Below are 26,096 nucleotides of genomic sequence, written 5' to 3' on the forward strand. Positions count from 1 at the left end.
TATTGGACCTAGAAGATAAGGCTATTTATTATCAGCAGGAAAGCACTGATGGATGTCATGGCAAGTCCCACAGACAGCAGGTGAGCTTGAGAGAAGTAGGACATGGCTGAATGCAACATGTGAGGATGCAAGCACCTGGAGCTCGAGAGAACAATAACAAGTAAGAGACCTCTGCAGAAGCTTCTGAAAGACTGAGGGCTTGGAGCCAAACATCAGCTGATACCTGAAAATTATGAAAAACTTAGTAAAGTGTCCCAAACCCACAGAACTCTGAAACTACCACCATGATATTTTGTGATGGTGGGGATCCAGAAATCCTTAATCAGATGCATTCTGAAATAGGAAGGTTACGAAGTTCCTTGCCAGAGCTCCTACAGTTTGTAAGTGTACAAATGAGGGAACTGACTCTCCTCAGACCTTGGGTTCTCACTTGCTCTCAGGCTTCAGCAGCAGCCCAAAGAAGTTACCTTGCAGACACCTCTGAATTCAAATGTTGTTCAGCAACTTTACATTTCAGACTAGCTGTTTATATGCCTCACTACAGTGTTAATGTGGTTAATATTAATTTTGGAAGAGTGAAAATTGATATTCAGCAGCAGAAATTAATTTTGTTGATGTACTATCAGATCCAATGATATTCTGGATGAAGAAGCTCTAAAATCAGCATCTCTTTTAATTATTATTAAAATAATAGGTACATCTTTTCATTTTAAGCATTACCAGTGTTAATTAGGCCTTAGTTTAGAAGACTCCACTCTAAGTCTTGTTAGAGCTTCTTGGTTTAATTATGCTGATGTTTGCTATTGAAAGTTGCCCTCCAATTCAGAAACAATTCTGCATCTTTTCTGACTTACTGGTTTATTGTAAAGCTCTAGGAAAGATTCAGCAGTAAATCAGGCTCACCCTTGACAACAGAGCATTACTGGGAAGGGATTTCAACCAGAAAGATGTTAATAATTAAGAAAGCCAAAAGGGCATGAGTAATTTAGTTTTGAAAAATGCACACCATGCAGTTAGCCGAGTAAAAAAACATGTACTTTTAATATTTCAGCTATTGCTAATCTCTTTAAAAGAGGGGGTGCATGGCAAGAGACAATCTTTTATTCTTAGTGTATTGCTTAACCTGTTACCCACTGAAATACTCACTAAGGATAATTTGTCTTTATTCTTCGGCATAAAGGTGAGTCAAAAAGCTACCTAGAGGAAGATGACAGCTACAGAAGACTTAGCTAAAAAACTGAGCCACTGAATGGGCAAATTGTACTGAAGGTTCTTGGCCAGGCTCTGCAGGTTGATTTCTTATCTCTTCTATCCCCTCAATGCTTATCTGCTACCTTTTGATGCAACCTTCTCCGATATATGTTGAGATGAAAAGGGGGAGTCCTGGGGTTCTAAAATGCAAAACACCAGATGTGAAATATTAACAGGAGGTTCTAATTGAACTCCCTAGTGGTGATCCTCATCTTCCTCCACTTTTACTTCATAAGGGCACAACAAGTGACCCTCTTTCCTTGATCTAAGGCAGAAGATGTACTTTTTCCTCCTAATATAAATAAAGTTGAGCATATTTTACTGGTGCTAAAGCAATTAGAGAAAACTAACTCTGAGCAATCTACTGATCTATAAACAGGGGTCCAAGGACAGCTACCAGCTGCTGCATTACACTGAAGATGGAAACCTTAAAACTGTGGATATTTTCTCATCATTAATATTTGTCTGTTCAAAGATTTTCCCTGTTTGCAATTGTATCTCAACCTGCTTTTAAGCCTTAATGGGAAAAAAAAAGAGAAACATTAAATTGCAAATTCACCCAGAGAAGTGAAGTCAGTAGGGCAACCATGTTTCTTGTCACACCACACAAGCCCTATAAGGTAGAGGCTTCATTTTAACTGTTCACTGGGCCAGTATTTAGGCATATCTGTTCTTCATCATCAGGCTCTCACAGCTGCTATATCTGACTGATCAAAACCTGAAAAGGAGGGTAATACTACAGAAAAAATTGATTTGTTCAACCTAATTTTTTTGGTTTGTTTAACCAGCAAACATATGATGCTGTGTGGTGTCAGCACTGTGTTGCTGCTAGTGTCAAATCAGCCATGTAGAAAGATACTTGTGTCCAATTCAATCATATTTATTGTCAGATTGTTGTATTTAACCATATGCATGCCATTTCAATATTTTTCAAAAGCTAAGTGCATTTTGGAAATGCCTATTTCTATTAAAAATTCCTAAATTAATTTAGCTCATTGTTGTGATTAATAAATAACTGCATTTTTTTTTTTAAGGTAGCAGATGATCTCTGTTCTGTAACAGTTCAATTCCTTTACTTCTTTGTTGAAGAAAGACCTGGGTCCTAGACTTGCTTTACACTTACAAATAGGAGCCTAAATTTGGATTTTGTTGTACTGTACATTAATGCAATATTATTAATTTCAGATTTATGCAACCAGAGGTTTCAGGGTCATAACATCTTTGTTTCATGAAAAAAATAACAACAGCATACATTAGTTGAAGTTCCCATGTAAGACTTGGAAGTCATGGATCAAAAACATGAAGACTCCACACAGAAAGTGCACTCACCTGTGTTACAAAGTGGACCATAGACATTTAACTAAAACACATCACTATACGGGCTCCTGCTGTATTCACAGACACTTGTGTTTCCTACTGACTTGCCTTACCTGAGTAGGAAGGGTGAAGACGAGAGGTGATTTGGAGGGGAGGGCAGGGACAAGGGAATGGGTAGGAACACTGATACGATGTTAACACAGGGTCACAGCACTTACAGAGGTATTTCCTACCTAAATGACTGGAAAGTTCACCCTTCCAGACATTAGGGAGCACTTTGGTGATAATGAGGAAGAGATGCAACCTCAACACAGCATGTTCACAGTGCATTTTTAAAAAAAGAAACACAAAGACAATAGGAAAAATAGGAAGGAAGAGCATACCTTTCACTACCTTATCCAGATAGTGAGCTTGGGAGATAAAAGACAGGACATTTAAGGTAGGATTGAATAAGTGCATTGCAGCTTACTACGAGACTGTGCAGGTGCTAGAAAGGCAAAGGAGAGTTCACTGTGACATGAAAAGAAAAACCTTGATTATGAGGAGAGAAAAAAAGGAAGAAGGGTGGAGCACAGTGCTCCTCAGTCAAAAGGCTTGAGAAGGCTGTGTTTAGGCATCCAGTCATCTTTGCTCATTAAGATCAGGAAGAGAAACAGGAAAGTTATATATATATATATATATGTGTGTTTATATATATATAGGTGTATATATATATATATGTGTATATGTATATATATATATCAGAATATTGTAATGCTCTGCTCATTTGCAAGTCTACCTCTGTTTTACTGACTGCTTTGCTTTTTATCAGGAAAGGCAGAGTCATTTGAATGTGCTCCACCTCACCTGATTGTCTTCTATTTTTCCACACAAAGAGGCACAGTTCTGTGACCTTATCAGACTGGGAGAGGCTTTTCCCTGGATCTTTGTAATGGTAGTACGTTGCATTTATACAGCATCCTCTAGCCCCAGATCAAATTACTTCACAAATATTAAATTAACCTCATGGCAGCTCTATCAGATAGGCAAGTATTAATATACTCATTCCAAGGAGAGCTAAAAAAAAAGTAAAAAAGAAAGTTATAGATGTCATGGGATCAGTCATGTGTCCAATTCCCATGGAACATTAATTTGGAAAACCACCTTCTAATTGATTTTCTGGCATCAAACAGAAAGTTGGTGGCAAAGACATAAGCAGAAGCCCTGCCTCAGAGAGCCTTGGTGCGTGCCAGCAGGCGGCACTCTCTATGCTAACACCAGCTGGTCTTTATTAAGAAAACAGAGGGTCTGAGCCTTGCATTTCTCTCAATACCTACTTAAACTTTACTTCCCTTGTTCTCTTGCCTGCTCCCTGCAATCTCTCTCTCAGCTGTGTCCTGGTATCTTTTGAAAAAGTTTTTGTTTCAGGTTCGTTCAGGCAGACTGCCCACCTGGGAGGTCACAGCCCCTCCAGGAATTTCCATCCTGTGAATCTGATGGATCCTTTGAAGAGCTATTGTCAATAAACAGGGAGGCATGGGAGGCTCAGAGCTAACCTAGTATGGGACAGTTATGAGGCTTGGTAATGAGGTGAATTAATCCCCCTGGTGTAGTGCGAGTGATGCAGAAAGCACAGTATGACCATCTGCTTGGGTGATGGCTAAAGCCTAGGAATCTGTCTCTTGGATTTTGATGTCCACAGCAGCTCAACCTGTGAACTCAGGCAGCAGTCATTGTGCAACTGATGGCAGTGGAGGCAGCTGCCGGCACCAACCATGTGTCAGTTTTGTGCCAGTGTTTTCTTGTAATTTGAAAAATAACGGGGCTTTCTATGGGAGTATTCCATGGTAGTAGGAATCTTTCTTTTTTAAACCCGTATAGGCTCATTCCCATGCTATACTTCTGGCATTAAAATATTTTGTTCCCTACCAACACTTCTCTGGAAACCCTGTGGGCATTCAGGACATGCTGAGGATTTATGTAGGAGCTCAGAAAAAAAGCTAGTTTCGTAAAATGTCCCCTGCATCTGAAGGCAGCACCACACTCAGCTACATGTCACCATATTACTCCTGAAAGCCACTTCAGATTTGCTACAGGAGGAGCTATGTGAGCATTTTTCAGTGTGAAAGCCCTCTCTTTTCACCAGCCTGAGCTAACTTGGTTTGCTTTGTCTGAATGCATTGGGAAGGATAACATAAACATTTCCCTTGGCTCACAGAGAGGGAGGGAAGGAAGAGAGAAGTGAGGGATGCTGCAGGCAGGTCCTTGAGAAGGACTTTCTCCCCAGCACACTCTCCTTCTTCATTTTCCAAATATTCCTTTTTCCCTTTATCTTTCCCATGGGGTGAAGTGGACAGAGCCTCAGTGAAATCACTGGAGTTCAACTGAAATCACACAAATGTGAAGGAGAGGAGAAAGACATCCATTGCTGAATGGCACAAGAAGTTTATGCAACAGACTGTCTTTAAAGTTCATCTGGGCTTAATACTTAGTGCCAAATATGCTGCCAAACTAATTCAGGACAGATTACCTTCAGTTTGATGCAAGATCATGTCAGAACAAAGCAGTAAGAACACATTTTCCACTGACTGCTATAATCATGGTATTCTCTTGCCCAAAGGTACTCATCTCAACCAGGGTAAAGGCAGGGTGGGTGCCAGAGGATCGAACACAACTCAGCTTCTGCTGTGCATATGCCTGAGCGCTGCCTATCTGCTCAGTTGGGCTGAGGGTAGAATCACAGAATCATTAAGGTTGGAAAAGACCTCTAAGATCATCAAGTGCAACCATTCACCTAACACTGCCAGGTCCACCACTAAAGCACCTAAGCACCATATATACATGGCAGCAAGAACTTTCCCCAGACACTGGCGAGCTCATTTTAATCTTGGGTCATGCATGGACTGAGTTGCTTTATTCATATGGCACAACTGCCGTGTTAGAAAGCTGAGGAAAAGAGACCAGCATCCACCTGTGCCTTGTCTGGATTCCAGCTGCTCCAGCTGAAAGGGAGAGGCACTGATTACAACCCCAGCTATTCAGAACATGTGTGATTATTTATGCAAGAAGGATGATGAAAGGCAAACTTTAAAGGGGCAGATTTCTCAAAAATCGGAGTTTTGCTAAGTAAAACAAAACCCAGGCCGACGGTGCCATAAGCAGAAGCCTGTGTGGGACAGGCTGTCTGCCTGTCTGTCTGGGCACTGTTATTGCATACATCACCCGTGCGTGCCAGGACCAGATTTTCTAAAGGAGTTAAGCATGTAGCTTTTGTGGAGATCAATGGGAATTAGGCACTGAGGTGCTTTGAAATCCTGCTGGTAGGCTGTTGAGTGTTTGGAGAGAGACCCTGAGGTATCCAGCTGCAGCAGCTGAACTTACAGGGATGGCTTTGTTCTTGTGTCCAGGCTGTTCAAGAATGGTGAACATCCCAACTCCACCGCACAGGGAAAACATCTCTGCCATAATTTTTCTAAATAGACCTATACGAATCATAAAATTAAGGGCTGTTGGGAGTAAAATGTGATACAAAGAGATTCACATATTGAAGACTACCTCAGCGCAATGTCCATATAGGCAGAGTGAATTCTCCCTTTACATCTCCAAGGTGGGATGCACAGCACCTGGGGCACTAGCTAGGCCATATCCTCAGCCCTATCAAAATTGGGGCCAGGTTCTTACTGTCCTGGGAAATTCCTGGAGTTCTAAAGGGGGTTTACAAGAAGGTTGGAAAGGGACTTTTCACAAGGGCGTGTAGTCATAGGACAAGGGGGAATGGCCTTAAGCTGAAGTAGGGTAGGTTCAGATTGGGTATTAGGAAGAAATTTTTTACTATAGGGTGGTGAGGAATTGGCATAGGTTGCCCACAGAAACTGTGGATGCCCCATCTGAGCAACCTGGCCTAGTGGAAGGTTCCCTGTCAATGGGAGGAGTGTTGAAACTAGATGATCTTCAAGGTCCCTTCCAGGCCCAACCATTCTGTGATTCTATGATGCTTTATTAAACCCAGGAAATTTTCTGTGCTGCTTCCTGTGACTCAAACCCTTAGAGCAGTCTACCACAGAGCTGAGCTGTAATTTGGCCTTTCAGAGCCCACAGTAAGAGGGTTTATTTCACCTTTAAACTCAGTGCTCCTAAAACCCACCATGCTCCTTGGATGTAGTTTGAGCCAGAATAGAAGAAACTTGAATTCCTGCAATGTTTCTAACTGTGGATGAATTTGGAATATGCTGGGGAGCCCATCACAGGAGTCCGGCATTCAGGTTGTTGTCATGGTGTGTTTTGTTCCTTTAAGAAATCAGCTAAACCCGTCTACTGGGTTTCAGGATTCCTGCAGTTAGACAATCAACTTTGTGCTCTACTCTCCTGCACTAAATTTGCTGAATTGGGATGATGAATGCCAGCTTCTGCTTCAATTTCCTAGTTGGGAGTTAACTGGGGTTCCTCTAATGAAATCTCTGAATGTGAGCAATCAAGCCAGTACATTTGGTGACATGACTCTTTGTAGGAGCAAATAAAAATTCACTGGGATCAGAGTTCCTTGTACACCATAAGAAAGAGCCTCCTATGACCTACAAAAGAGAAGGAGTTCTTACTCTCATACATGCTTCACAAAAAATGGAAGAAGTGTCCCTTGTTTTTATCATCCATTTCTACCACGTTACCTGCACACATGGCAATATTGGTAAAGCATCACTTCAGCAATGGGGTTTTATGCTTGTCAGTGCTAAAGCAAACCGGGCCATGACATAGACGTATATGGAATTACTGTCAACAGAACAAGTTGCCATGCAGGGGAAATACACAAGGACAAGGGGAATGCTTTCCACATACTTAATGTAATTCCAAGTCAATGTCCTTTCATCTGTGCCAATATAACTAGCTTATTACTCCTGCTAAAGCTATTCAATTTTCTTGGATATTTATGACTTTGCCAAATCTCCTTTACATTCTACACATTCATCAATGAAATATTCTGGAGGAAATAGTGTTTACAGCTTCAGAGGTAGGAGACTATGTACAAATTTGTTGCTAAATCACCATGCAAGAAGATGAGGAGGGGGGAAAGTGAAAAGAAACAGAATTGCTCCAGCACTCTAAGTATCAAAGAATGATTTCTAAACCAAGACAGTGCTGCAATAGGAAGGTAGTAGCACACAAAATGATAGTGTGCACCAGTAAAATCTCAATGCTGACTGCATTGCAGTGCTGGTCTTTCCCATGATAACATGGATTCTTTATACGTAGAGTGAGGAATACCACAAATAAATTTAATTACCATGAAAGATAAAAGTTTGTTGTTGGAAAACAGTCTGAGCATATCAGCTGTGTGGAGAAATATCATATATCGCACTAATGGCATTTTGGTTTTGCAGCAGAACTAATAAAATGGCACTGAGGGTATGAATCAGGCTTTTTTTTTCTGCATACATAACTTCCATATAAAATTGTCCCCTAAATTTTGGGCCTTTTGCTGAACTTATTTTTTAGTTTTAAAACCCTTTCATGAGTCATGTGTTGCTTTCCAAATCAACTTGCTTGAATAAAGGGCTATCAAATAATATTATAAAACCCAGGGATTTCAATTAACACAGGACTGCTTTCTTTTCATTTTAAAATAATTTAAGAAAGTGTTTTTTTTAATCTCTTTCTCATGAAAAGAAATGAAAGCTGCTAGGGACATAGAAAAGAATGCAGAATATAATGTCTAATGAGATAGAGGAAGTTTTAAAAGCTAGATATTTTTCATTAGGGGTATACACGTGGAGACCATAATGTGATAGAGTGACATTAGCATAAATAAATGATAAGCAGAATTGAGCCACAGATATGGTTTGTACAATTACCCTAATGCTGAAATTAAAATATTGTGATCAGGCTTCATTTCCTGTCTGTCTTTGCGTGTGCAAATGCACCTGGTGTTCAAACAAAGTAAGTGATGTCTACATACAACTAAGCTGATAATCCACACAATAACTATGATGACATTTGCCCAGGTATTGCTAGGGGTTTGTCTTGACGTACTGTGACTTTCAGCTATCATGGCATAATGAAAGCAACACAGAGGTAAATTTTCTTGTCTTTAAAAGAAGCTGATTAAAATAAAATGACTGGAGGAGAATTTTCAGTCTGGAACAGTTCTTTTAAATTCAACTGAATTTTTTCAGGTCCACACAGGCATTATTGAGAACAGAACTGGATTCATTAATTTAGTTTTCTATTAATGTGTAATGAAAGGTATCTGGGGAGTTTAATGTTACTGATTTTATAGCATGAGTACAGAATGGGGACTGAAGTGGCTGAATGCATGACAGTCAGAAAAAAGGAAGAAGGGAAAATGCATTAAGTATTTAAGTGAGATGAAGGAGAAAGGTGAAGCCGAGGCAGTTCATTAATGATGCTGCAAATTGCTTAATGTGAGAACTGAACTTCTTTGCATGATTTAGGCATATAGGTGGCATCTTATTATTAATAATAATAATAATAGACATGACACTGAGAGCTCATGAATAATGCCAGGTACATGAGGAATACAGAGCCAAAGTGAGAGGCAAGTGAAATGGTTAGAAAGGTAGCACAGCAGAAAAGGGATAAGCAAGACAGAGTTAAATACCAGCCAGAAATCATCTGACTGCAGTTTCCTCTTTTATACTGGCAAGCAAAGTGACAGTGCAAATAATGGAGCAAATAAAAGGAAAGAAAACTTAAAATCAGATGCATGTTTCCAAAAATGCTGTCACCATAGTAGAGAGTAGCCTTGGAGGCCGCAGAAAGACCTCTCAAGAGAGAGATAAAGTGGGGTGTTTTTAAAAGCTTCTAGCTAACATTTAAAGGCTTGTCAAACACCACATAGGTGTACATCATGTCTGATAATAAAAAATATATATAGCTATGTCATCAACAAATGAAAGGACATTTTGCCTTGTTCCCACATGAAAATGTATGATGTCAGAACTTGAAATCCAAGAACAAAGGTGCTCATGCTACACTAAGTCACACATATTCAATTAAGCATGCGCCTTTTCTCCTCCCTGATCATCAATTATTCTTTTAAAAGGAGTCGTTTTTTCTTTCGCCCTACCAATAGTGCAGTGCTCTCCGTTCCAGCCTGGGCTGCATTCACACTTGCCATCCCGGCATGTCCCATGCTCATTGCAGCGGGGGTGACACGCTCGCTGATCACAGGCCGTGCCCATCCATCCCTCCTCACAGCGGCAGGTGCCTCCAACACAAATGCCGTGTCCTCCGCAGTCCGCTGCACAAATCTCTGTGGGAGAGGAAAGAAGAGAGAGGAGGGGATATGGGTGGAGAGGAGGGAGAGGGGGAAAATCCAGACTGTTATTGTTAAGAAAAGCAGACACACTTCACTACCTCGCCTTATGGGGCAATGAAAGGAATTCCTAGAGCTCATAACACTAATCCTTCCTGACAATAAGAAACTAATAAGTATATTACAAAAAAGAGATGGACATGGATTGCAGGGGTCTGCTGTGATTGATCCTCCTATTTGCTTTCTAATTCTCTTGCACTCCTTGAGCTTTTGTGATCCCCAAATCCAAAGGGGAAGGCTCTTCCAATAAGCAGAACAAAAGTCACATTTAATTAAAATTTGGATAAGTGTGGAAACAATGTGCTGATAAGCTACTGATGCTAAAGTTAAGTGCTGGCAAACTCTGTCCATGGCTTGTCAACCCACAGTTCTGGGATGGGATTCATTAAAATCCATCTTCTCTCTTTAAAATTAATATAGAGTATTTCTATTTCTCCTGAGTCTGCATATCTGCTATGTCCCTATTCTCTTACCACCCCATTAAAAATCCCCTCCCAGGCATTCAGAGGTACCGCCATGCCTTTTTGGTAAGCTAGATGCACTGGAGTTGACAGGATGATGCTTGTTCCCTAGTTTATCAGAGTTAATGGAAGCACAGTTATAGCTGGATATTTTGGTACTTACCTCCAAAAAGGACCTTGCCTTTTCAGGAGTGCTGGCCTTACCACCCTCTGTGAGCCCTAGCAGGCATAAGGACGTGCATAATATTTTTGCCCAGCACTAGACTTTTGTCTAAAACCTGGCATTGCCTTGGCATGAATTTGGGAGACTCTGTGTTTTAATCTACACTGTATTTGCCTGGAGAAAAAGAGACTTGGTGGAGAACAGGTACTCACAAGTCAGGCGTTAAAGTGTCCATTACCACCATTACTCTATAGGACTGATTTCAAGGGAAAAAAGAAAACCCAAATACTGATGCAGTGTTGTACTGCAGATGAAATCAAATTAATTTATTTCTTCTCCAGACTCATCACTTGACTGCTACTTTCGATCTCTAATAAACCCTGACCATACTCTCCTCAGTTGTAAGAGATGCAATTCACAGTAATTCAGCCTATCAGGTCTTCCTCCTTCACTCTGGTTTCTGCCCAGTACTTCTAAATTCCCAAATGTTTTGGCCTCAAGCCTTCTGCTTGACTGAGCCATTTTATGGAATCCACAGGAAACGGTTCCTCTTGGGGCCATGTAGAGAAGATGTGAACAGAAGAAAGGCTGAGCAGGACTGGGCTGAAAGCACAAATGGGTACCATGGTACTCTGCAGAGCACATTTTCTCTGTGTTCCCTGAGCTATGCACCCTCAGAATGAGTATCTCACACACCAGCCCATCTCCAGTGCCTCTCTTTTTGTCTCTGAGCATATTAAGTGAAGATTCAGACCTCCAGACTTGTGGTGGTGAGGTGACTGGTATTATACAAGACATTTACTCTGTGTCACTGGCTGCACATAAAATATTCAAAGCTATTCAGCTTGCATTAACATCACACCTGACTGAAATTCAGTCCTACTTAAGTTTCCTTTAGTCTTCTTCTAATTAATACAACCATTTACAAGACACTTGGGCTGTTCAGGGACTTTTGATATGCTCCTGATACAGGGCTGGAACATCCCAGTCAGCTCCAGGAGGAAAGTTTTGCATCCTAGCAGAGAGATGCAAGGTCTTCAGCCCCTTACACTGAAATGGTCTCCAGTTTCCAGGGATCAGAGAGTTCTTTGGACAGCTGTAAATATGACTGTAATAATAACAGTAATGCTTTGCATGTCTAGAAAACACCTGATTTTCCAAATGTGACATGAAAATAGTATGTAGCTCCTACTTCCTATACAGCTCAGGGTGGCTGAACACTTTTCAGTTGAACTCCTTTTGCTGCAGCGTCTTGGATTTCTCCAAACACTCTCAAACATTTAGTCCTGTATATTTAAGTCTGCAGTGAAAGAACTTTGGAGTTCTTTGGAGAAACTTGTCTGTATCACTGCAAAAGGTTTTGGGGTATCTTGGTACTTAAACACAGGATGTGCACATACCACTTGCTGCTGAGATGTAACAGAATCTAATGTAAGTTTTACGTGAAGTAAGTTGAAATTACACTATCAAACACTAAAGGCAGTATTGAGGAAGGACTCTTGAGTTGCTGTCAGAACTTTGCATCTGGCATCGAGATGCAGATTTTCACAGCTCCTAGATGTGAGGGAGGTAATATCATACTACAGTACCCGTTAGGAACATAAGGAATGGGCAATTATTGACTTGCTAAAGGGCTGGAGCCCAGATATGTGTTTTCTAATCTTTTCCTCAACTGCCAGACAGCACTGCCACTGAGCGTGGGCTGGTCAGGACGGTACACGAATACATAGGACCTGCAAGCTGGTTAATATAGCAATAAACTTGCACGGAAAAAAGAAAAAAATTTCTCCCTTTGGCTGACCTGATGAACAAAGTCTGGGGGAGGATGAAAGAAACAGCAGATTAAAAATCCAAAGGTACATTTATGCTGCTAAAATTTCAGCAAGCTGTGAAGAAATACCTTAAGAAACTCTAAGAGTACTGGCATTTAAACCCAAATTCAAAAAAATATTGTTGTAGGCTCTAGTGCTTCCCAGCACTCTTTCACCATAGGGCTACTCTAATCTTGGGCTGTAATCCCCTCTTTGGTTATTGTGTGATATTTTTTATTCATAAGTGTTAAACTTTGATCTCAGAGTATCAAAGAACATGTAATTTTTCTTGCTTCCTCTTTACCAAGCAATCCAGAGGATGCCAGCTCGGCCACTTCAAACCTTCATTATATCCTGTTCCCTAGCTTTGACCTGCAGGGTCCCATCTCTGAAATGGGGATACCACTGATACTCTCGAGCCCAGCAATGTGCACTGTGAATAACCTCCTCTGCTGCTGACCGTGCAGCTCTGAAATTCCAAAAGACAAGTATCTCCAGTGACGGACAGGCAAATGGGCACCTTGCAGGACTTGGCATCTTGTTACTCCAAAGTCCACGTGAACATCTTAAGAACTTTGCTATTATTTAATTAATAGTTTATCTTTGGTTTGAGAATGTTAATGAGTCTGGTTGAGATGGGTGTTAGAATGTTATAGGATCATAGAACAGTTTGGGTTGGAACGGACCTTAAAAGATCCTCTATTTCCACTAGACCAGGTTGCTCAGAGCCCCACCCAACCTGACCTTGAATGTTTTCAGGGATGGAGTATCCATCACCTCTCTGGGCAACCTGTGACAGTATTTCACCACCCTCTTTGTAAAACCATTCCTCCTTATACCTAATGTAAATCTACCCTCTTTTAGTTTAAACAGTTATCACTACCAGTTCTGTCCCCATAGTTCTTATAAGCCGCCTAAAGTACTAAAAAGGCCATAATAAGGTCTCCCCAGAGCCTTCCATTCTCCATGAAGAACAATCCCATCTCTCCCAGCCTGTCTCCATAGCATATGTTTGTCTTTCTGGGCTATGAGCACATATTGTCAGCTCATGTCCAGCTTTTCACCCAGCCACACCCCCAAGCCTCAGGGTTGCTCTCAATCCCTTCATCCTTCCCTTCATTAGCCTGTATGAATACCAAGGGTTTCCCTGACCCAGGGGCAACACCTTGTAGATAAAGTAAACAAGGCATAAGGAAGTAAAGTGATGGATCCACAGGTATACGTGAACTCTGAGACAAGCACAAGACCTCCTTGATGCCTTGATATGCAGTCCTGTGTCCTGCGGGTAAGATGGAAATGCAGCTCATAGTAGGTCAGATATCCAGAGATTGGTGGTGAAAGAAAAAAAACAGAGATAAAAGGAAACTATTTGGAGTGACAGTCAGAAGCCTTCTTGGAGTAATTTGAAGAATAATGGAGTGCATTCAAAAACGGTGAAGACAGAAAAAAATCACTTCCTGAAAAGCAGAGTCTCTGTGTAGTCATTCCTGTGAAAAGGGATGGAAACCCCCCTGGGACATTTACATCTTGACTGAAGTATTTCTCAGACAACATGCTGCCAAGAAACAGTCTTGCACACAGGGATATGCACTGCTGATGTAAAACAAACAGATTTTAGGCAAACCCAGAACAGGAATGCTGGGAGCATTTTGGGCTTCATCTCCTACCCAGCTGAGACCCCACCCAAACCACCACCCATGCACACAAGAGAGTGCAGGCTCTAGGTTACGTATGTATAATTCAAGTACAATGGATACATAGGGTGGTTTGGATTCCCAGGCCCCAAGAGCTGCAATAAAGACTCTCAGCTGTGAAAAACACTTGTGAAGCAAACTACTTACGACAGCCTCCCTAAAATGTAGTTTAATTATTTCTGACAGGGAACCAGGAGCCAGGAACTCTCAAATCTAAATCTTCCATTTAGCTGCCAGTTTAAAGATAGATGGGTACCGTACAATTTAAATAGCCTTACAACACTCATCCTTGCTGTACACCCTGGCCCTTTATAACACAGCCCTCTTAAATGCTCACAGGTTTCTAATGGGTGATTAAATAGTCAGAGTAGCTTTTACTTTTCTGGTGGCATTCAAAGAAATGATCAAAATGGATTTCAGATTAAGCTTCCACTTAAATACATGTCTTTTTGGGCAGAATAAGACAGCTAAGGCTGTTTTACAGAAAAGGGCAGGTGAATCGTTTCTTTGTCATTCAGTCCCGGGGACAGAACTTGTCACCTCTGTTCTTATTACAAGCTGCATTTTTTTGGTACATTTCCCAATTCTGTTTTTAAAATTAGAGGACATGATTAGCTACCTTCTGAGCTGTGTGAGCAAATGAGAAGGAAAGCTTTTAATTCTCCTAATACAGCATTTACACACTGGCCAGCTGCACCATATTGCTCCTGCCTATTTAAGCTTACTTAGAACACTGTCTGTGCATAAAAGACCTGACTGTTAAATATTTTCACACCAGCTGTTCCCAAAAGGTGACTAAATATTTCCTTTCATCTTTAATCTCTTTCACTGTTTGTATGAACAGCTTAGCCACTCCTTATCCTTTCCTAGAGGTGCACTGTGTTTCACTTCATCTTGCAATGCAGCTCTCAAAGCTGTTGGTAGTCCCGTGAAGGAAGGGGATCCTCTGAGTAAATCTGGTGCCCAATTCTAAGAGCAAATATGAGGATTAATGTATTTTGCTCCCTGGCGCTTGTGCTTGCCAGAGGGCACTGATGGATGTTAACTGATTCATGGATGCAGAGTTTCTAAGGAATCAAGTTCATTTTAATGCTACCATCTAGGGCTTTGCCATATTACTGTCTAGGAGTGGTGTCCTGCATTCTCTTAATCTTGCCTCATGTTATGGCAGTCTTACCCAAAGAACTGAATTGAGCCTAGTTGTCTTCTGTGGGTCAAGGAGGAAAGATAGGTAGTTCCAGAGGATGATGCACCTGAAATCTCTTTCATGGAGAACTTCTGGAGCAGAGTGTGCTGAAGGCTCTATTGAGTTTTGGGTGGTTTGTCCAGGGGTCTTAGGTGATCATAAACATTATTTTTTGGAAAGGATAATGCCATTCCCAACAGGATTCTGATTATTTTTCATGCAAATAATCAAAACAGAAATGATTTATCTTCAGTTTCAGGGTCTGATCTATTTCATCACTGCTCATCCCCACCAGGAACCAGTCCATGACAGGGGCTTTGAGTAACCTGGTGTAATGGAACATATCCCTTCCCATGGTAGGGGGGTTTGGACCTAGGTGACTTCAAGGTCCCTTCCAACTCAAACCATTATGTGATTTGAGCCATTTGAACCATTATGTGATTATTCTATGAGCCCAAACTCATTATCTCCTCATGATTGGGAGAGAAATTTCCCTCTGGTCTGTAAAGGCTGCCTCAGAATTACTCAAGGCTCTCTTAAAAATCCTAATCTATCTTGAATCCTACCCAAAATCTTGAGAGCGGCTGCTGACGTGCCTTAACTTCTCCACAGTGTGTTGACGAAAATTGTACTGTAATTTTATTCTATCTCCATCAGCATGTCTCTTTTGTTGTTCACTTAAAGCTTAAGAATCTCAACTATCTGAGGCCAAGATTATCCTTTTGTTCTGCGTTTGCACTTTGCCAGGTGTAATGAGGTCACAGTCCATTAACAGCACTTCAGAAGTAAGAATACTAAAGCAATTACTCATACAAATAAAAAACCTGTACCTGATACTTTTTTCTTTTGCATATCCTGCTAAAAACTGACCCAAATCTGTCCCATTAAGAATAAAAAGTCTGCTCTGTTGCCTTTGATATTTCAGAAGAAAAGTGGGAAAGAAACCTATCAAACACTAACCACCAGGGTAGTGCTTTGTTCATGGCCCTTTTTAAATGATGGAACAGGCACAGGAGCTTTCAACACAGGAAATGGCATCATCCAGAATTTCATATTATTTGCACATCACATTAAAGAATGGGGTTGGGAGGGGGATAATGCTGTTAATTTGTGCTTCATTAACAGCAAACCCATTTTTACATGTTTACCCCTATTCCTCCACAAATCCCCAAACTGGCTTGACAACAGTCTAAAGCTTTCCAGCTTAGAGAAGAGCAATGCAGATGAAAATTTTTCTTTAGCATTCATGTGATGCAGAATCAGAGACTTAGCTGCTTCTGACCTGCCTGCTAAATCCTTTAATAAATATGGATTTAGTTCTAAAATATAAGATCAGGTGAAATTGCTCAGAGCTTCCTGAAAACTGGGTCGATTCCACTGACCTTCAATATATTAATAGAAAATTTAATAATTAAAAATCTGTCTTAACTGGGATTTTCCCATTTTGAGTTGGCTCATTTGAGGCCATTTCCAGCCTCACACAGATTTTTCCAGAAAAGCAGCACAGAGGAGAGGCATTGCATGGAGCTAAAAGGCTGAGTTAAGTAAGGAGCTAAGCCTTGTTTTCAAAACCTGTTTTAGAAGGCAAGTTATGGGGAATATCAAGAAAAGCAACAAATATAAAGATATGGATGAAAAAACCCCAGAAGGTGCATGATCAGCATGATTTAGATAGTGAAGTGCTAAACACATTCTTCATAATGAAACACATTTTGCAGTGTTATGAAACTCCCATTCCTGTGATTTGATAACTCTGTAGTGACATGAACTCTTTTGCTGTTACTGAAGAAGACGTAAACCACATTAGCTTTTAAAACCATTCTTTTTACCAATGTAATAAGGAAAGGATCAAACTAGAGAGCAAGGGAAAACCTGAAAGGAGAGGTTTGGATTTTCTGTCCTTGCCAGAAGGATGTAGCATGAAATCTTCCAAAAACAATCCAGTTCAGTAGGGACTGGTTGTGCAAGTTGTGTCCACGTCACTAATGTTTTTACTTTTTTTTTGGTGTTTTTACTCCTAAAAGCAAAGTCTGCATAATTTATGCCTTTATACAAATAATTTACTTATCTCTTTCTAAAACATACATCAATTATGTAAATATTACTAATGTAGAAATAGTAATTATTATTTATGTCAATAAATGTAAAACCTGTGCTTTTATGAGTGTAATTAAACTTCTGGTACTGAGATGACTCTCCACTTCACTCAAGGGTCTCGATGCATTTTATACAGCTCAGCAAACTGAATATATCTGAAAGGTAAAAGCTATTTATTTTCTTTCCATGGATGAGGAGATCAAGATTAAATGATGCTCTCCAGAGACTGAAAATGAATCCATCAGCTTTGCTATCATCCCTCATCAGGAAGCACACTGACCTTCAGCAATGGGTTTGAAATGTGACTTTAGACACTTGGATTTTCACCTCCTGAACACAAAGCCCTGAGGAGCATCCTGGAGTGCCTGCACTGGGGAATGCTATCATATCCTATGTGAAAGAGTGACCCTAACCAGGACACCTGAGTTGGCCTGAATGCTGATTCTTGTCAGATCTGCAGAAGGAGGATTGAGTACAGGTCTTCAATACATGTGCAGAAGGGAAAACTTTAGGGATGGGTTGGTGCAGATTCCTAATAAAAGAAAGTATCCATCTCTGGCCCTCAACTAAACAAAAGATAACCCCTGTTTAGTTTTTTACCCCATTCATAGACAGCTTTGTGCTTAACTGAAAGGCTTCTGAAAATCCCATTCTAGGTATCATCTGTCTCTGGATATTCAGATCATGAACCTGGGCTGCTCTGAGCTGCCAAACTTGGAGATGAAGTGTCCACAAAGTAGCTCCTCACCAGGTGCTGAGCAGATCCATGAGATATGTCAATAACTGCCCTAGAACCCACCTTCCATCTCTAAAATGAGTAATGAATGGGTTTGGTATAGTAATGTACTATTGTATGTCTGGCCTCCAAGACTGAGCCTCAAACTCTGTACACTTACAGCACTGAGCCCAGTGGGACTCTTGGGAATTCCTGCTAGAAATAGTAACAGTAAGAACAGGAGCAGTCATTAGCAAGCCCTGTGCTAATGGAACACAGCTCTTACCAATCTGTCCAGGTGCACAATGTACACTGGTACAAGTGGAATATCTTTTTTAAAAAAAAAATCGCACTTCTAAGTGCAATTTCAGCTTGCTTCATATTTGCATAAAGGTCTTCCAGGTCCTGTCTGAAAAGCTGTAACTGTGGGATGAAATTCCATTAAACTGGTCTGGTGCCTTTTATCAACTTCCACTTCTACAGTATTTTATATTCTATTTTCCTCCTTTCCTTAAATACTAGGAAATGACCATCACACTGTATTTAAAGCATCTCCTCTACTGATGTGATTTACTTTTGTACTTGTGTCAATCTTCCATTTATTTATTATTATGAACTTTATTTTAAACTGTCTCTTGCTGTTGAATAGCAGGACATGAAATGCTTCAGTCTTGGAGCTAAGATTTGCTGAATAAAAATAAGTATCCCAAAGTGCAGGATTATATTTGTGTCTTTGATAATTAATTGAATCTCTATAATTTCTGGGATGTGAGGTAAAGCTTCCCAAAGAAGAAACAATTCCTAATGTTAGAATTCCTAATGCTAAGGCTTCTTCTCTGGACTAATTTTAATTTCCTCTCTGTGTCCACAAGGAAGAGATAATTTGACAGCAGAAAAGCCTTTTACTCATGCTTACTGTTATTAAAAAGAAATAATTTCTTTTACAATTCTGTACAGTTTGTTTTTTTCTAAAATCAGTTCAACAGAGTATTTGCAAATGTGAGTGCTGAAGTGATCACAAGCTAGATTTGCTTGGGATTCCCTTATTCAGAGCTCAGACAGTCCCAATATTGTTTATTTTTTCTTCAGACAGGATTTCACCAAAGAACTTAGAAATTTTAATGTTACTCATCTTCTTCAAAAGGAGACACAGAACATGTATGAAACATGCAGGGCTGACATATCCAGAAGTTAGATGTCTGTCTATCCACACAAATAGGATGCAACAGCAGCTGTTCCAAAAGGTTTGTGTCTGCCGTGCTGCCCATATGCCTCAACACTGATCTGAAAGGATCACTTTTATGGAAAAGCAGCAGAGCTCTCTCCAAAGCACTTTCGAACGTTCATCTCTCAAGATCATTAGAAAGGTGCTCATTAGTGCAAATTGTCATGATAGTTTTACGAGTATGAACATCTTGCAACTTGGAAGGGGGTAGAAAGGCTATACTAATTCCAGTACATCCACTTCAGACAGCTTATTAAATCATGGATTTCCAGGCCTCAGTAGACACTGATTGAATATATGACAATTACCAGTTTTACATTGTTTTTTTCCTGCTTAGTTTTGATATTACTGTTTTACCCACCCCGAGATTATTTTCCTTATTGTTTAACCTTAGACATTCTAACTTGGTATGAAACACAGAATCATAGAATGGTTTGAGTTGGAAGGGATCTTAAAGATCACCTAGTTCCACTCCCCCTGGCATGGGCTGGGACACCTTCCACTACACCAAGCTGCTCAAAACCCCATCCGGCCTGACACTGAACACTTTCAGGGATGGGGCACCCACAGCTTCTCTGGACAACCTATTTCAATGTCTCAAATGTGATCTGATGAAGCTGAAAACATCCAATAAAACCTTTGAAGAAACTCTGATCATGATGAGCTCCAATTGGGCTGGAGTGAAAGGAAATAAGTCACAGGAGCTCTGCAACAACAACAGCATGGAATTGACTGAATGGCAGCGGAGAAGCCGTGACATGGAACCTATGACAATCCTTGCTTAGCCAAACGAGTGAGGTATGAGATGACAGTCTTGATCCAGCATTATCAAGATAATCATAGGCAGAGACTGCCCACAAATATCCACCCTGCTGACACTGCAGCAGTATTCTGGTTAAAAGTGGGAATAGTCAGAAGCAGAGGTCTAGACTCACAATAAGGATGCCTACACAGTCTTTTGTGAGCTGGTTACAGAGTGATTGGCTAAATATACTGAATGACATTTATCTTCAGTTCAAAAGATGTATTCCTGGCATAGAGCAGTTCTAAGCCTGCAGAAACACATGCTGATTCCTATGGTTTCATGAGCATGACCTATTCCAAGCGGTGACTATAACATTTCAGGTTCTCAGCTGGCTCGATCAACTGGTTTTATCTCCAAAAGAACCTGAAGAGCCATTTCACATCATGCTTGCAGGACAGTAGTTTTGTGCTCAGTGACAACTGGATTACACTTACTGTGTCAAAGAAGTGACTTAGTATTTTTTTAAAAAGCAGTAACTTCATTAAAGACATTCCATTGTAGAAAAGGGACTAACCTATGACCAGCCCCCATGTTGCCGTGATGTAAGTTTGGAACGTGTAAGGACTCTAAGCCTTCTCCTTTTGAAGGCAAAGTCAGAGAAAAAGCCAAATTTTGGTGATCTGAGACTCAGTGATACAAGCGATAAGTTCTCAGTGATACAAGTAAACGTGGTAATTGTTTAGTCATCCTCAAAACATGGTATTTAAACAGTAGCTTGTTTTAAATAGGGAATTTAACATCTTGTTCTGGTGCTGTGAAATTCTTCAAACTAGCCATGTTAACATGAACCCTGCTGAGTCCACTACATCACTAGTGTTTTCAGCCAGAAAAGTCCACAACACAAAGCATAATTAATACAAACAAAAAGAACTTTTGAGCTCATGGTGTGACTGCTGAGGTCACATATGGAGATAGGGAAGAATGTTGAACTAAAATTGGCATGCTAGGAATTAGCCAGAATTGTTGTAGGAAACAAATAAGGCATGGAATAGTCTACCCACTGCCCTTTGTGGGGTCCATAAATTCACACTGATTACTGCTGATATGAGAGAGAAGCTTTACTCATCACAGAATGACCAAGGTCAGTGAGAATCAGGGACTGCTTGTTACACCACTAGAGACACGCTATTCTCGGCCTGAGACATGACCTAATCAGACCAAACGCTTTGTGATCTAATGGTCAGAGCCAGACTGATGATATCATTGCTTCCACTGGTTTTGGCCAAGTTTGAAATGACAGCGAGAATGCAAGTCCTCAGGTCCTTCAACCTTCCCTTAGACATTGTATCTGACCAAGACTGTGTGGACTGCCGCAAAAAGAGAAGTGGTTAGAAGCAAGATCCTAAATACAGCCTAGAAATGACAGAAGTTTGATGGATCTTCAGTTGGCTAGGGAAATATCCTGAAACAATTTCTCAACTATCAGATTTTAATAGGAACCCATACTTGAAAGATTGTATTTCTATCTTAGTTGGAGTTTTCTCCCTCCCTTTAGTATGTTTTTCATCTGCTGAGCACTAAGTTATTAGGACTTTTGAAGAATTGGACTCCCCACAAAAATAACTACAGCCCATTTCAACTATTACTTTTTTTTTTCTACCACACCGGGGTTTTCTTATACACATTTTTAATAAAAAAAAGTAAAGGGAATAAAAGGGTATTCAAATAAAAGCCTTCCTGAATACTTTTATTTCAAAGGTTTGAGCTAATTTTAGTATTTTATTGCATTTTTAATAAAAAGCTTAGAAGACTTGAAAGGATAAGTTCATCTTGGCAACGGGTAGGCTAAAATCTTTACAATCCCAACTACATAAAAAAAATTCATGTTTTGTACAATGATAGTTCTTGTTAACACTGTTGATTCTCTGGATTCACTAATTCCTTCACAATCCACAAGATACCTGCCAGGCAGAGCCAGTGAGAGTCTTGTATATTGTCACTGGGCAGCACATACTTCATTCCCTTAGAGAGTGAAGTTACTTCTCTCCACACAACTAAAATGGGGAAGATCACAAGTTCACAAATCAAAATGTTATGCTTCTGCAAGGCTGAGGATAAAATTCCTGCTGGTACAAAACATTTTCTGGCCTTTAACAACCATTAGAAGACCAAATTAGGGCTTTCGGGGTGAGTCTGCAATTTAGGTATTGAGCTAGAACAGATTTTGATGGTATCTTCCGAAGACCAGCTTTGAAGAAGCTGTGCTACCAAAATTTCAACTGGCCCAAACTAATGATTCTCACTACTCTGCAAGGGTAGTGAGACAAACAAGTCACAAGCTTAAGAAAGATCATTCAAGGTGGCTTTTGATCACATAGCTGTGCCAAATAACTTTTTCAGGATTAAGATCTAAAATATACAGATGTTTATCAATTTCTGGTGTTGCATCCTGAGGTTTATTTCTCTTGTTCTTCCTCACATGCTTTAAAGCTAAGAAAAAGACAAATCATCAACTTCTTAGGAATTAAAAAGGGCTCTAGTCTGTAGTATGGTACAAGCCTGTATCACATGACAGCTGATGTAATGTTCATCTTTTTACAGAGAAACTTTTATTCCCGAAGAAAATGATTTTTTAAAGAAGGAATTATACGAGCATTTTCTAAGGTTGAATTTTTATCTTGGTGGCCTTGGGCATGACATGAATTTAACGCCACATTTTGTTTTCAAAGGCTGACACCAATAAGCCCAAGGAAATCAAATTATATCACACATGTTGCGTTAACCCTGCTACTGTTTGACCAATGGGATATGACACTGTCTGGTAGGATATACAAGAACTGTGTCTCCGTGTGCCTGTATGTGTGTGTGTGTGTGCAATAGTTTCCTGCACAACTCCTGATGAAGACATTGAAAGCTAAAGGTATACTTGCCTTAGCTTAACTCTTGAAAAGTTCATTCTTCATGATCTCTTTGTTTAATAATTGGAATAGAGAAAAGATACCTATTTCAATGAACTGTAAAACTTCGTGGTGGGGTGCTCTCTGAAAGACGTTCACCATTGTTAATTTATACAACTAAATTGATACAAAAAAAATCCAATCACTACCATTAACTGATATAGAATCTTAAATCTAAGCATTGTTTGCAAATGTCCTTAAATTGATCCATACTTCTGCAAAGTAAACAGGAGCTTTTCCATTGACTTCAATGTGCTGTACAGTAATTTATAAGAATATGCTTCCCTGCAACCAGAGACATGGATACACATATCCACACTAGTTCTATCATAAATCCAGCTTCTCAACCTATTTAAAACAGTAAAGTCATGGAGGACTATTTTACAACTGGTAGGCAAATGCCCAGTCTTCTGCTAGTCCTGTGGATACATACACTATTTTCCTACTGTGCTTGGAGGCCAGGTTTATCTAGGCATATCTGCCAGTACTGTGATCATTCCATAGCATTCTGAAGCCCTTCCAAAGCTGTGTTTAACCGATCACACAGGCTAAGATGGAGTTTTCTAGTGTTTACATTAAATGCCACAGTTCTGTAATTGCTTCTCTCCTAGGGGAATCTGTGATCACGATGACTGCTGAGCCTTCTACAGTTATTTGGCAGAATCAAGGATATCTCAAAAGCTGAACCCAGACTGCTCTAAAGTAATATGAAATAACCAAATAAGAAAGCAGCTGAATCAATGAGGAATCAATTAAGCTCCTTTTCAAGGATTTCAACTTAACTAAGATCTGAACTGACCTCTGCAGAGATTTCTCTTCTCGAGGAAAACTATCCCACCAAATCAGTACAGAAGGGAAACCCGCATAGAACCTGGCATGAATTGAAAACCTTTATTTTTTCCTGTGCACTAAAGAGATTTATAACATTTCTCACCAGAATAAGTGTGGCCACGATGAGTGTTGTAGTGCTGGAAACCCTGAGGAGATGAATGGTCTGAAATGCTGTTCCTGTACCAAGTGACAGGCACTCTGTGCTTTAGAGTAATGCCCACCTAGCATTAAAGCTCAGGGCATGAAAACCCTATCAAAGAATCATAGAATCATAATCTCATTTAGGTTGAAAAAGACCTCTAAGACCACTAATATAGTACTGCCAAGCCCACCAGTAAGCCATGTCCCCAGGTGCCATGTATACATGTCTTTTAAATCTCTCCAGGGATGGTGACTCTACCACTTCCCTGGGCAGCCTCCTGCAATACTTGACAAACCCTTTCAGTGAAGAATTTTTTCCTAAATTCCAACCAAAATCTTCCCCAGACAAATTAAGGCCATTTCTTCTTGTCCTGTCTCTTGTTACCTGGGAGAAGACAACAACTTCCACGTAGCTACAACCTCCTTTCAGGTAGTTGTAGAGAGCAATTACATCACCCCTGAGCCTCCCTTTATTTAGGCTTAACACCCCCAACTCCCTCAGCTGCTCCTCATCAGACTTGTGCTCCAGATCCTTCCCCAGCTCTGTTGCCCTTCCCAAACTGGACTGGTCCAGCCATTTCACTGTTTTCTATGAGCTAACTGCTTGTAACATCTGCATTGACCTGGTAGGTGGGATACTCTCCCAGAAAGTGAGAGAGCTCATCCAATGCATTCTCAGATTGAGGAGACACCTGTTAAAGTGCCACAGAAGAAATTTATGAAACGAAGGTACTTTTTCAATAGACAGCTCTAGATGGTGGGATGTCTCAGAAGTTGATAAATTCTCTGCAACACTGTAGTAAAGCTTGATAATCTACATTTGCTTAAGGTATATTTTAAATGCCTAAATATCTTTGTGATCACAGACCTTAATAACAAATAGCATAGACCTTAATAACAAAGTTTGGCAACAAGTCACTGAGAAGCAACATTTCTTCCCTGTCACAGTAAGGAAAAAAGGGCAGTCATAAAGTCAAATGCCATATCCTCAGAAAACCATGTTAGCTGCAGAAGTGATGAGAGGAACTATGAAACTACTAGATTTTATGAGATATGATCATTCAAGCTCAGCCTCAGTCTCTGGTCAGGCATTCTCTCTCACTCTTCTCAAAATGTGAAGTAAAACATAATAATCTCCTCCTCCTTACTGAGTCCCAGCTTTCAGTTTCTAACTGGCATCATTAAACGTGCAGCCCAGGATTTCATGTCTTCCCTGACAATTTAGGACCACCATATACAAAGTACTAGTCCTTCTACTGCTCTTCTCCAGTGTACTTTTAAGGGACTGTGTTAGAGCCTGGATATCAACTGTGCATAAAGTGAGTCATTATGAATGAGTGATGCAGAAAGAATCCTTATCTGCATGCAAGTCAACCTGTAAACCCTGTCAACTGCCCAGAAAAAGTCAGTACCTATTACACAGAGAACATAATTTCTACTGCTGCTTTGTATATTCAACTTTGCAATGTTTCTAGTGAATATCATACATGTCAAGATGTCAACCACCAAACAGAGAACAGAGTGAAAATCACTGATTTAAATTTGAGGAGAGTGAAAGACAACACCAGCTAACTTAATTCCTTCAATAATGATTTTGTATCCAAGCATAATACTATTTTGGTGGGCCTAGGATTGTACTGATGCATCAGTGAGATCCCTCTGGTAAACGATGCATTCCCCCAACGCAGATGACTCACCTATTCATTCACTGCAGTCAGCAAATATGTCTTATGGTATCTGGTGTGTTGCCTCTTAATTGGCTAGAAATACTTGGTCCAGTTTAAATAGGTCAAGAGTGAGACTATATCACCTATTGAGTTCTGTTTCACGTTGCAGCACAGGCCACTTCCTTCTTCCCACCACACTCAGACAATAAGAGGTTCAGAGAGCTGCCCCATAATGGCTTCATTAGTTGCCAGCTAGGGCTCATTAAGAGGTGAAGGGAGATAGCCCACCAAAAGCCTGGGATACAGAGGATCAGTGATGGCAGACCCTGGAGAAACTAGGGTCAGTGTTTTCTTAATTACCTTTCTTGTACTAAGCGTTGCCTTGGATTTTTTAGCTGAACTGGGTTATAAAGACCTTTTTGTATTTGCTTGTGCAACAGTATTAAGATGCTAAAAGGAAGGGATTTAATTCTTCCATGGAGAACTCAAAATATCTCTTTTGCTGCTCAGCACAAGTTATCTCTGG

The 26,096-nt window shown here is 40.3% G+C and overlaps 1 protein-coding gene across 1 annotated transcript in view; it reads right to left on the minus strand.

The window, feature by feature from the left end:
• Positions 1–26,096, minus strand: part of TENM4 (teneurin transmembrane protein 4) — a 268,706-nt gene that overhangs the window by 119,098 nt on the left and 123,512 nt on the right. The window contains exons 12-13 of the mRNA XM_027901301.1: positions 9,629–9,814; positions 2,952–2,978 (exon numbers count right to left, since the gene is read on the minus strand). Coding sequence (XP_027757102.1) covers positions 2,952–2,978; positions 9,629–9,814 — 213 coding nt within the window. The remainder of the gene's footprint in view (positions 1–2,951; positions 2,979–9,628; positions 9,815–26,096) is intronic.

The sequence above is a fragment of the Empidonax traillii genome, unplaced genomic scaffold, assembly GCF_003031625.1.
Source record: "Empidonax traillii isolate 1590-97213 ecotype Southwest subspecies unplaced genomic scaffold, ASM303162v1 scaffold771:size604852, whole genome shotgun sequence".
Lineage (NCBI taxonomy): Eukaryota > Metazoa > Chordata > Aves > Passeriformes > Tyrannidae > Empidonax > Empidonax traillii.